The sequence below is a fragment of the Carlito syrichta genome, unplaced genomic scaffold (assembly GCF_000164805.1).
Source record: "Carlito syrichta isolate Samal-C Ts95f unplaced genomic scaffold, Tarsius_syrichta-2.0.1 Scaffold303625, whole genome shotgun sequence".
Lineage (NCBI taxonomy): Eukaryota > Metazoa > Chordata > Mammalia > Primates > Tarsiidae > Carlito > Carlito syrichta.
The window spans coordinates 514,987-527,809 of record NW_007247721.1 but is presented as its reverse complement, the minus strand read 5'-3'; the positions used below and the strand labels follow the sequence as shown (position 1 = coordinate 527,809).

Below are 12,823 nucleotides of genomic sequence, written 5' to 3'. Positions count from 1 at the left end.
CTCGAGCTTGCTGTAACCCAGAGCATCCAGATGTGGGTGAGTCAGCTGGTGAATAAGCATGATGAATGGTAGCCATTACTATGACTTAAAAAAATTAACTATCAGTGCAATATAAAGCCAAAACATTGGTTTGGTTTTAATATAAAATAGCTGAAGAATTTCATTCAGCTCCCCTTGATCAGTATCCCAGGAAATATGCTCTTGGTGGGTCTTTTTTCCTTTAAGATGCTATGAATGTCCTCTCCAACTCCATTTCCAAAGAAACCCTGATTTTGCAGAGAGAATTCCATATCCTCTGCTTGAGGACTCCAGGGTACCACAGGCCCAAGACTGAGGGAGTGGCAGAGCTGCTGTGGGTTTTTCTTTCAGGTTGTTATGGTCTTGTGCCAGATATGTACTTTATATTCATATTTTGACTTCCAAGCACATGGTAACATTTCTAATATCTTAAAAATGTTTGTGAATTTTATGTGTTGTCAAAAATTACTCGTCATCTATGACGCAGTTAGATGGGCTGTCTTTGTTCTAGCTGTCCCCTGACCTATGTAGACATTTTGCTGTGATCTTGTCAGGACACATTCATGGCTTACAGTTAGATGTCTCTGAACCATCACTCGCAGGCTATAAGGGGTCAGTTCTGTGCCCAGTTGGGAATTCTTGAGCAAAACTCTTCCCATGACAGTGATAAGTCCTGATGAGCCTGTGAAAGCAGTGTGAGTTGTCCTCTGACTGTTGCGTGGAAAGGAGCTTTCTCTGTCCCAATCTCTTGTGCCCACCTAATGGATGAAGGCATCTGAATGTGTGACATTAGCTTGATTAGCATGAGGAGACTAGACCTGTCTGTGTCTAGTCTGTCAGTCTATGTGACCCTTGCAACTTCCCCTGGTCTGGGAATTCAGAGAGTGGTACTTCTGTGGCAGAATAGCATATGGCCAGGGTGGGCCCTGCTGAGGATGACAGGCACCTGTCAGGTGAGGCTGGGTCCTCCTGCTGTCTGGCACCACCAGACCCATACCCTCCTGTGTACCTGGACAGAGGCCCTCCCATGTCTGTTCTCAGCCCTGTTCTGTTGGAGAGCAGAAATGGTTTATTTCTTTCATTATGATTTTGTTTGCTTTTTTCCTTTCCTGTTGACAGAGAGGTCAGCTTTTGTTCAATGTTGTTTTTCTTTTCTGCTCCATGAAAGAAAAGCCTATGTTCCTGGCAGTCAGAACATGAATGGTGCATCATACGCTGATGTCGCTGGTGTCCCTGGTGTGAATGAACACTGGTGCCTTTCCTTCCTAGCGTTACCAACCTGCTGTCTAGATATACATGGAGAAGAAATCATTCAGAACGAGAGTGGTTTGCTATCTCCCACGGGCCATTCTGAGCAGGAGGAGCCCAAATGTTCTAGGGACGCAAGGCCCTGAGGTTCTTCTGGGGCCTACATAGTCCCATGGTGTCGTGCCTGCTCCCCACTGCCATCACCCTGCCAGAGTGGCTCTTGTGTTGCTCCCTGTGTCCCCATGTATGTGTGTGAGAATGGCAGGGAATGTGACCCTGCTGTGACAGCATGTGCCAGGAGCTTGGAATAATGGATCTGGGTTTTAATCCTGTTACTTTTTCTGTGGCTATGGGTAGGTTCTTTCTCCCTAAGCCTGGATTTTCTTATCAAAGGCTTATGCTATGAGGGTCTGGACAAGTGTCTGAGAACACCACAGGCTTTCTGCAGTGCCCAGCCACTGGGTCTACATCCCTGTAGCTGGTCCTATCTCAGTATCTCCTGGTACAGCCTGAGTCAGTGACTCCAAATAAAATTTAAGATATTGCCAGTTGTTTAAAATGAAACATAATGTATATAGAATTTAATAGCTATTCTTCAAGGCATGTCACATTCAAATATTTTGTTTTCTTAAGTTGTAAAGTAATCTAATTCTCCTACTGACGTTTATTGAACTTCTTAAAACTGACCATTGTGAAGATATTTTCCCAGGCAAACATTTAGATTTTACAGGATGATTGTTGGAAGGTGATGTGAGCATCAGAATTAGGACCTTGTTTTAGTTGGATAACTGAGGTTTACAGGTGGTGGCTCTTTGGTCTCGGTGACACAGCATGGCCTCAGCCCACCAGCTTTAGTAGAGAGGTGTGGCCTCTGCTTGGTTGGTGTCTCCTTGATGCAGACACCCTGGGGACAGGGCATTGGGAATCTGCATGTCTAATAAGCTTCCAAGTGAGTCTTATGTTTACCAACACTTTGTGAACATTTGTTGTTCCTCACATCCTATGAAACATAAGCAAGATTTGTGCCATTGTTGTTGTACCCTTCTAGGCCATGACAGGAATACATTGTCACTCACAGTCTGCATCCTGTTGTACATGTCCTGTGTGGTGGTCCAACAGCAGCTCGTTAACTCACATCTTATCAGTACATGCTTAGCAACTGTCGACAGACCAGCCTTTCTTTAGCCTTTCTCTACCTGCCCTCAGCAGCTGCTGTGTGCTTCTCTGTGGGACAGATGGTTTACACCCTGGGGCTATTTCTGTTGGCTTTGATGCCTCATATACATCATAGGGTTCCTATAGTTTTGTGAAGCTTCAGCCTGAGGTCATGTACATGGCAGTATATCTGCCCAGAGCAGTAACTTCTCTGAGCTCTCTGAAGGCCCAGGGCCTGAACATTGTGGGTGTCAGGTGTGTAGCATCCTTGGATAGAAGGACCCAGGATCAAGGAGCTTCAATGAGGCTCTGGGATGTCACTACATGGGACAGGACTCTTGATTCAGGATGAATGGGCTGGCCTTCTCATCTCTGTTCTTCGTTTTGTAACCTAAAAAAAAAAATACAACTAATGAAACTGATTGAAAGATAGGAAAGTCTGGCCTTAAAACCTCTCCATCCATTATGTGGGTCAGAATGCAAGCCAGATGACCCACGTCCTGTAGTCAGTACTGGTTTTCAGAAGGTGATTTGGGCACGGAACCCTACAGTAGAAGGACAAGTGCTTGGGGCACCCCAGACATCCCTACCCTGGAGTGACCTGTCTGCTGGGGTTCAGTTCTGGTGTTGTGTCCTGCCTACCCTGCCCCCTGAAGGACAGTGCATTTTACTTTTGCCCAAGGACTGTGGTAAACCACTTATACACCGTAGCCCAGATACACAAGTGAACACAGCTGGACAAATAATGCTTATTCAGACCACTCATTCTGGTCTGCTCCATTTCGGTTTTTAAAAGGGTGATTAAGCCCACTAAATTGTTTTCCCTGGCAACGAATGGGTCACAGCACAGTTCTTGAAAAATTCTTTTTGAAGTCCCTCACTCTGGCCTTTGAGGTGCTCTGCAATCTTCCCATCTCTTCCCCACCCTGTTTTTACTGCTCTACCAAGTAAAGTCATTCCCTAAACAGGTTTCCACTGACTCCCTGTTCTTGACACTCACCAAACTTGGTCCATCTCCTGTACCTGGAAGGTGCTTTGCCTGCCTTCCTCATTTTCCCTGTGAGTCATCTCCGGCCTTAGCGCCAGTGTCCCCTCTCCACAAGTAGGCTGGAAGACCTGTGTGTATTGTCACCTTGCACTTACTTATAAGTTATGGTCCAGCATTCCAACCAGACAGCATTTGATCTTATATCGCCTGATCATTGTCAGTTAAATGACGTGATTCTTTATCTTGTCTCCCCTAATGATTGACAGCTCCTTCAAGGCAAGGTCTGCTTTGGGTTCCTCTTGCCCTCTGTGCCACTAAGCACATTGCAGACTGTCTCTGAACTGCCTGTTGACTCCCAAGTTAGGTGCCCGATAGTTTCCATAACGAGTGCTTATCACCTACCGTTTTGAAGAGGAAGAAATAGTCCTATAATAAAATTAGTTTAGAGATAATTTTTTAGGGGACAAATGTGAGATTAGAAGCATGAGTATAGCATCTGTGGACTTACTTTGGGCCCTTCTTATTGAGAGCTTGTTTGGGGAAGTGATTGACAATAATTGTATTCATTTTGTGTTCAGCCACATCAGCGGGAACAAGATTGGCTGGGAGAAGACAGGAAGCCACGCAGAGCCTCAGGCACGGGGAGACTCAGGAGACCAAACAAAGGTAGAAAGGTCATGCTTTTTTATTCTTCAAGTCTGGCTTTTTAAGCCTATTGTACTAGTGATTGATTTCAAGAAGACTCCTTTCTTTCTCTAAGTGTGTTGTATAAACTTTCTCAAAGGGGATGGGAAGGTAGGGAGTGTGCCTGGCCCACCACCCTGCCCTGCCCTCTTGTCCCCTCTGCTGCAGCACCTCAGCCAAGGTATTTAGAGCCTTCCTGAGCCTGTGTTTCTTGCAAGTTTTGTGAGGATTGAGAAAGCACTGGGCCATGTGTATGTTAAAAAATGGAAATAAACTAAATTCTATTTCCCTGTTTTTTTCTACTTCTACCTGTTAATAGTGATCTCTAGAAGTATCTCTTTAACTTGCAAAGCCATGTCTTCCACTCATGGTCACTGAGAATGAGCAAGTCTCCTGCTAGAAGGTTAGTTTGTATGCAAGATTGCCAGAATATCAGAAATTTGTCTACAAACTCTTAAATAGTCTTACTATTGAATGATTGTCCAACAGATAAGCAATGCTTTGTGGATACCTGCTATTTTCAAAGCACCTTCCACAGTATTTTGAGTTGTTTTATATCTATATTCCTGTGGAATGAGGAGTGTAGAAAACACTAGTGAATTATCTGTGAGTTCTTAAAACTAATTTTGGACACTTTGTGTTTTAAAAGGTAAGATTAGGCACTTAATTAAATACCACTGTAAAGGATGCGTTTTTTATCAAATGGAAAAATACATATGTCGTTAATGTACCAGTGAATCAAACAATAAACAATTTTTATTTCTAACATTTTGATAAAGAAAAAAGGAGCTTATTGTGCAAATAATAATTGCCTTTGGGCAGTGATTAAGACTCAGAAAGTGCTAAAGTGTCTTCCTTCCTTTTTTCCTTTCCTAAGTCACACTCTTAATATTCCATCACTAAGTTAACATTTGGGGTCCCGATTCTGTCTTGCATGTGTCCACTCACTTCACATGTGGGTCTTAGTTGTTACAGGATGGGTGTTTTTTCCTAACACTACATCAGGCATCTCTTTCTATGTCAGTATCTAGAGATCAGAAACATTGTTTTTAATGAAATTAACTTGTGATTGGTGGGTTTTTTTTTTTTTGGCTTTAAATTTTGCCTGCAAACAATTAATTTGGGGCTTTATAATGACTGTAGAAAACGCTTGAGCTTGGGTTTTTGTTTGTTCTTTAAATACCAACTGTAGCATGAAAGAACAAAACAGAGTCAGTCCTGGATTGGAATCTCAAGTCTACGAGTTATGGTTGTATAGCTGATCAGACTACACAGCTCCTGAGTGTCAGTTTCGCCATCTGTAGAGATATTAGACAAGGTCTCAAGAAAAGCAGAAACAAAGAGAACTTGACCACATAGATGAGGGATGAGTGAAAACCAAACCAGACCGTGAGGCTGCACGAGAGTCAGCCCCACAGGTAGCTGGAGGCTCAAGGGGAGGGACTGTGGGTAAGAGTCACCCAGCAGAAGCTGAAACCACGAGGGTCGCTGGAACTGCTTCCTGAGATGAGTCCTCAGGTTCCCACCTCCCAACACAGGAGACACAAGCATCTGGGAGCCACAGGCCTGCTCTCTTATGACATATCGGGTGTTGACAGCTTTTCAGTGTGGAAGGCTATCCAAGTAGAGGGAGTGGATCAGGGCATTCTCTGGTCTCTGTCTTCAGGGTGGCACTGAATCTGTTATCTCCAGACATGACTCGTCTTTGTCCCCTCTGTATCTGGCAGGTGGATAGGCACTTAGCAAACTTTAAATGAATGGAAACGTGACATAAACTCATTTTCCTCCCTCCTGTCCATGCTGTACAGGCAGAAGGTTCGTCCACTGCCTCTTCAGGAAGCCAACTAGCCGAAGGCAAGGGAAGCCAGATGGGCACCGTCCAGCCAATCCCATGCCTTCTGTCGATGCCTACCAGGAACCACATGGACATCACTACACCTCCCCTGCCCCCTGTCGCACCTGAGGTGCTGAGAGTGGCTGAGCACAGGCACAAGAAGGGGCTGATGTACCCCTACATCTTCCATGTCCTGACGAAGGTATTATCATGGGCCTGGAGTGGCTTCTGTTACTTGACAGGCAGTCATTTCACCCAGTGGTTGTTTTGTCCTTTTGCCCCTTTGAACTATTTTTCTCTTACTAAACTGCTTGAAACATAGTTCACTTTCTTTTGTAAACACTAAACTAAAAGATGAAAATTTACAACTGTAAAAATAATTTTAAAATGACTTCTGAAAAAGACTCACTTTTTCAATTTAGTATAAAATATATATATATTTTTTGAGTTGGAGTCTCACTCTGTCGCCCAGACTGGAGTGCAGTGGCATGCTCCCGGCCATTGCAGCCTTGACCTGCTGGGCTCCAGCAATCCTTCCTCCTCAGCCTTCCAAGTAGCCAGAACTACAGGCGCACGCTACCACGCCCAGCTAATTTTTGATCTATTGTAGAGACAAGGTCTCACCAAGTTGCCCAGGTGGGTCTCGAATCCGCAGACTCAGGCAGTCCACTCACTTCAGCCTCCCAAAGTGCTAGAATTACAGGCTGAACCTCCGAGCCCAGCCAGTATAAAATATTTTTGAAACTTCTAATGAAATAATGACACGCCACATTATTTTATGACTTGTAATTTTTTTTTTCAATTTTAGAATTTCTTACACCATATTTGTGCTGTAATGTCAAGTTTAATTCTGATGTCAGATACCAATATCTTATTTCTTAATTATTTGTGCTTAGAAAATAATGTCTCCCCTTTGGAGTGGCTAGTAGTACTTCATGCATTTTGACTTGTTCATTTACCTCATTGAGTGCAATTTTAATAGTGCTAATAGCAAAAAAAAAAAGGAATACAGATTTTGTTAATATGTGCATAGTCAGAAAATGCAATTATCTTTTTATACAGTGTCGTAATTTCACTTGATTTATATCTTGCCAGATGTATGCTTAAACATATACATATAGTGTGGCATTCATTGTTTTTTAATCTTGGTGTCTCAAATGCATCTGTGTGTATTTAAATTTCCTCAATGATCTGTAGTCTTTATGTTGTCGCTAAAATCCTAGACCCACAATTTAATAGGTTACCTCAGTGGTCAGATTTATCATGAAATGGTTTATTATACTCGTGTATCATAGAAATGTTTTCACCAATACCTATGCCACCGTATAATCAGACTTTTTCTTTCTATTTTCTACAACCCATCTGTGGTTTATAAAATGGAGTCAGTAAAACAAAATGTACCCCTGTTCCACAGTGCTCTCGAGGTGGGCGTCAGCTGTTAATGGACTAATCCAAACATGGCGTACTTTTATAAATTAAAGGCGTGAAGAATATTTAGCCAGTATTTTTGACTCAGCTCCTTTAATTGATTCTTGAGTTGTAATTACCTCTAGACCTCATCTGTTATTTGACATGGGTGTGTGTGCATAGTGTCATTTGTCCAGTTATGGTGGTAAGGTCAATATTTTATTTTTTCAGATTCAACAAAAATTATAAAGGGTAAGTGAAAGTTGTGATGGGAAAAGTATTTTGCTAAGTTTAAGTAACCAAAGTTTTGGGAAGCCATTTTTCATAATAGCATGTAAAGAGACAACAGCCATCCTCTGTGGGGCTGTTTGAAATATGAGGTGCCCTGAAACCAACTGCTGTGTCCACACTGCTGTATCTGATGTGTGGACAGTTGGTTAGGCCCATAGGAGAGTACAGACTGTACTAACACTGTTCTTCATTTCTCATGAATGTCAAGGAAACATACTGATAAAATGTGGTTGAGAAAGAAACTTGTTTCTTCAAATTTTAAAATGCTACTTAAAAATATATTAGGAAAAGTTTAGGCTATAATCGCATACTATTTCCTAAGGGCTGAGTGGCTCTAGTATTAAATTGTCCAGGCTGAGACATTTGCAGTGAAATGAATCTTCAGGATAATGTAGAGAATTATCAAAGCATTACAATATTAAGAGAAATATTTTCCAGATAAAAATATTTGAACACATGTAACCACTGGATTAATGAATACAAAAGTACTAACGATAAGGGGAAGGACCTATTATGAAATGAAACTTACATGAAAGAACAAATGTTGCAAATTTATTATTGAGTATATATCAATACATTTAATAGACATTGAAGATCATAAGTGTGTTTTTATGTCATAAATATACATAATAAATAAAGTTCCTTGCAAATTATCTTGAGGTGTATCTTGATGCCAGAAAATACATGAGTCTGACGACCACAGAATTGTGGCAGTGATCTCAACTGCCAAAGGCCACAGTCAGTCATTGGCATCATGTTCTTGAGCAAATGCGGTACTTGCTGCCTTGGCCCTGGAACACGAAGACATGGGGGTATCTTCATTGTCTGTCCTGGCCGGTGTGTATGTCCTCACATGCAGTGAGACACTGATTGAGCACCTGCCACACTGTGGCAGAAGCTCATTAGCTGATATAGTAATTTTTGATGGAAGAGTTTGGTAAAGAAAATTTGACCATTACATTTTCAGGATACTTAGTTTCTTGGATTGCATATAAGTCAATGAAAGTTATAAATGTTATTGCATATGACCATCCTGACTTTCTGAATAAAAGTTTCAAGTTCTTAATGTTTTCTATTTTATTTGTTGTTCAATGTTATCAGTCTAGATTGTTTTAAAGACTTTGGATCATCTATATGACTTTCTTTTGTACTTGGTTTCAGATTAAACATGAAAAATTTTATTTTGTAGATTTTATTTTGATTCTTTGAGCATACGCTTTGACCACGCCTGCCAAATGAATTCTTCCTAAACATCTCAATGTAGGCAAGTTGTTAAGCAAATGATTTGGAATAGAATTACAGTGTCATAAACTGGAAATAATACAGTATATTTCTGTGAGCTTAATGTAAATTCAACATGAAAAATGTGCAATGTTATTCTGCTTTCTTCCATGCAAAGGGTGAAATCAAAATTGCTGTTTCTATTGAAGATGAAGCCAACAAGGACCTGCCTCCGGCTGCTCTGCTCTATAGGCCAGTTCGTCAGTATGTTTACGGAGTCCTGTTTAGTTTGGCAGAAAGCAGAAAGAAAACTGAGAGACTTGCTTTTAGAAAGAACAGACTTCCACCAGAATGTATGTACTGTAAAAATCCATTGTTTGTTTTCCTCGGTACTGCGTAATCTTTTGTGCATTTTCTAAAGCCTTAGAAGAATCATGACTGAGTTGACCCTGGGTGCCTCCATGTGGGCCATCCCCAGGGCTATAGGCCAGGGTAGAGCTCTTAGAAAAGGAGGAGAAGCCACAGACTTTCTTCCTCAGTAACATTCCAGTAATGATGCTTATTCAGTAAAATGATAAAACAGCAGGTTTACACTTTAAACTGAATGTTGATCTGAGCTCAGTCCTGACTTGCCGTCACTCTGTAATTACCACATCCTAGTAATCAGGACGAGTGTACCTCTGTGCTGGTCTTTATGAGATGCAGATCTCTCCAGAAGGCCTGTGTTCTGGAGAAGAGTTCCAGCAGTCTCTGGTGGCCGTCTCTGTGCTGCTGGAGTGCTGCTGTGCATGGCTCTGCCGCCATAGCGAAGGTCACAGGATGCGAGTGGATCATCGTGGGATTGTAATGATCTACCTCAGTGTCCTCCAAGGTGCAGTGTGCCCTTCCAGCTCATCAACTCTGGGGTTGGAGGGTACAGGTGGAAAGACTCAAAGAAAGTGTTGTTGGAAAAGCTGCCTAAAGTTGAGGTCAAAAGCATTTTCCTTTGTCTTCTAGTGGGCATGTGTAATATTTTGGGAAACCACTGCCTTTCTGTTCTAGGTAATTATATCTCCTAATGTAAGAAATATAAAAGTAACCGTATATTTAGTATGAAATGTAGAAAAGATCCCCAACCATACAGTCTAAAATAAGAATATGATTTATGGGAATTGTAAATGGCTAGATCCTTTTTTAAACCAAGGGTAATCAGTTACAGATTACATGCTTTTGTGGCAGGTCAATGTAGGTCTCGCTAGAAGATGAAGGTCATTGGAACTTTAAACTTTATTCACTTTTAAAATTTTCTGTTTGCAATTGCTGTGACAAACTTGGGATCTTTAAGGCTTTAAAAAGAAGCACCTTTGCCTGCCCTTCCTTGGAGACAGTTTTCCTGAGTGTGATTGCTGAGCTGCTTGTGTGACTGTCACTGGTAGTCAGTGATACCAGCTCTGCAGGGCCCCATCTTCGACCTTGTGTCCTTGATGGCTAGAGATTCCCTTTGGAGCACTCAGTGCTGTAAATGACATTCTTCTCAAAGGTCCAGGATGTTTTTAAATGCACATATTCTCATTCTTTCCTTACATTGTGTTGATTTATTTGCTCTCAGAAGAATGACATTTCTTACTTTGCTTTCTGCTGGTCACTTGCCCTGCCCTGTCACTGCCCTTCTCCTGTGGCCTAGCGGAGCCTCCTGTGTCATGTTGCTCCTTTTTTTCCCGTACTTAGCATGTCTGTGCTGCGGGCTCTGTCTGCTCCCACTTTCTGTGACATCTAGGCTGTGGCAGCCCCTCCATCCTCAGCTTCAGAGCATTGTGCTGGCTTTGTGGTGGGAGGTATCCTTTTTTTATTGCTTATATTTTCCAAAAACAGAGTTACTTTGCACAGCAAAGGAGTTTCCAGTGATCAGAACCTCAGGTTGAATATGAATGGGCTTTGTGGCCTGAGTGCTGTCTCATGGGGTCAGTTGTAGCTGTCAGGATGTTCTGCATCATTGATGTATGGTGTTGCCAAACTTGTCCAAAAAGTAGAGTCTTGCTCTTTGGTGCCCTGCTGCAGGTCTGTGGCATGCACACAGTGCTTCTCATGCCAGTTCCATCACCCGCTGTCTTGGCTTTGACTGGGAGGTGTCATGCTGGGCCTGGGAAGGGGTGTCCCTGGAAGCCAGGCAGGGCCACGGTACTCATGGTATTTGGTTTAGGAAAGGGTGTAGACTTGCAGTTAGGGAACATCCAAGGGCCTGAATAGGCTCATGAAGTGATTGTGGAGGGTGGGTGTGTGCACTGCTGTGAAGGAAGCTGGAGGCTGCTCTTTGCCAGGTGTAGTTTAATTTGTCTTCTGTGGTGGATGAGGTTTCATAGACGGGCTCGGTGGCTCAGCCTGTAATCCCGCACCTTTGGGAGGCTGAGGTGAATGGCTTGCCTGAGCCCGTGGGTTCGAGACCCACCTGGGCAGCTTGGTGAGACCTCATCTCTACAGTAAATCAAAAAATCAGCCGGGTGTGGTAGTGCGCGCCTGTAGTTCCAGCGACTTGGAAGGCTGAGGCGGAAGGATCGCTGGAGCCCAGCACGTCGAGGCTGCAGTGGTTGGGAGCGGCCACTGCACTCCAGTCTGGGCGACAGAGTGAGATTCCAACTCAAAAATAAAATAAAATAAAGTGATTTCACGAGCACTTATGTCTATTTTTGTTGTATGTTTTACTTAAGTGTCCAGCAGGCAGTAAAAGAAAAATTGGTATAGGTACATGGCCTATTGGAGATAAAGATCCAGAGTTTGGTGTGATAGAAAATTAAACTCACTTATTTGAGAATGTGTGTAATTGCTGAGGTTTTTTGAAAGGTCAGTGATAAACAAATTGCAGTCTTTTCTGCTCAGGTGATTTATGAACTTTGGTCTTTACTTTTCTGTAGAGATGGGAAGCCATTGAAGGTTTGGTATTGAAGGCTATGAAGAAAGATGAGTTGGATAGCGATAGGTGGACCAAACCAAAACAAATGAAGCCTTTAAGTGGCAAAGAAAGGGTGGGTTCAGATGACCTTTGCCTAGACAGAGCTAATTAAGCCCCTGGAGTTTGTTTCAAAAAATGTATTATAAATGTACTATGACATAAAAATTTACATCTGAATGGAAAAGATAGGTAGATTTGACCTCTGAGTTTAAAAGTTGAGGAACTGGGCTGGGTACAGTGGCTCACGCCTGTAATGCCAGTACTTTGGGAGGACAAGTGGGAAGGATCACTGGAGGCCAAGAGTTTGAGACCAGCCTGGGCAACATAGCAAGACCGTGTCTCTACAAAAATTAAAAAAAAGTTGAGAGACCATAGTACTGTAATTTCAGTGGATGAGATTTTTATAAGTCTTTGTGGGGAACTGAAAAAATTGAACTTATTTCTTATGTTAGTTACATTCATAAGGGGAAACATCTATAATAGAAGACTTTTATGTCAGTAATGCATCCCTGATTATTACTCTAATTGGAGCACAGCTTGCCACAGGGACATTTTTGTTCTGAGATTCACTTGTGAATGTTGAGCCTGAATGCTCTTAACTTGTGTAAAACCAACCTTGTGTGAGAAATTAGTAATATGCATGATGTGATCTTCTGCTCATTAACAGTACATGCATTAAAATGCCCCCCATATCACCTGTCTATTAGATTCTGGCTACATGACTGCTCAGGCTAGTGATTTAGACTTCAGTACTTGAAATGTCTGTTAATTGATTGTAACTTTTAATATTATCAATAAGAAAGCTGCAGCATCTTGACACTGTAAATGAGATGGGAAAATGTCTGATTATGGTGCGGTAAAGCTGACCTTGAGAGGTTTTTCTGGAGTTCTTGATTGACAAGATGGAACTATGAGAGTACTGAAATCTTGTTGACATTTACTGTCTAATCTGTGGTCACTCTTGGACCACATGTGGGTTCAGTGAAATCATCAGCACAGTGGAGGAAGATCCACAAGCCAGCCAACCAACGACGTCCCTCCCCCCTCCCTC

General features: G+C 42.3%; 1 protein-coding gene across 1 annotated transcript in view; it reads left to right on the top strand.

The window, feature by feature from the left end:
• FAM120A (family with sequence similarity 120A) overlaps nucleotides 1-12,823 on the top strand; it is a 90,255-nt gene that overhangs the window by 45,952 nt on the left and 31,480 nt on the right. Inside the window, exons 7-9 of the mRNA XM_021712721.1 lie at nucleotides 3,988-4,075; nucleotides 5,902-6,129; nucleotides 9,025-9,199. Coding sequence (XP_021568396.1) covers nucleotides 3,988-4,075; nucleotides 5,902-6,129; nucleotides 9,025-9,199 — 491 coding nt within the window. The remainder of the gene's footprint in view (nucleotides 1-3,987; nucleotides 4,076-5,901; nucleotides 6,130-9,024; nucleotides 9,200-12,823) is intronic.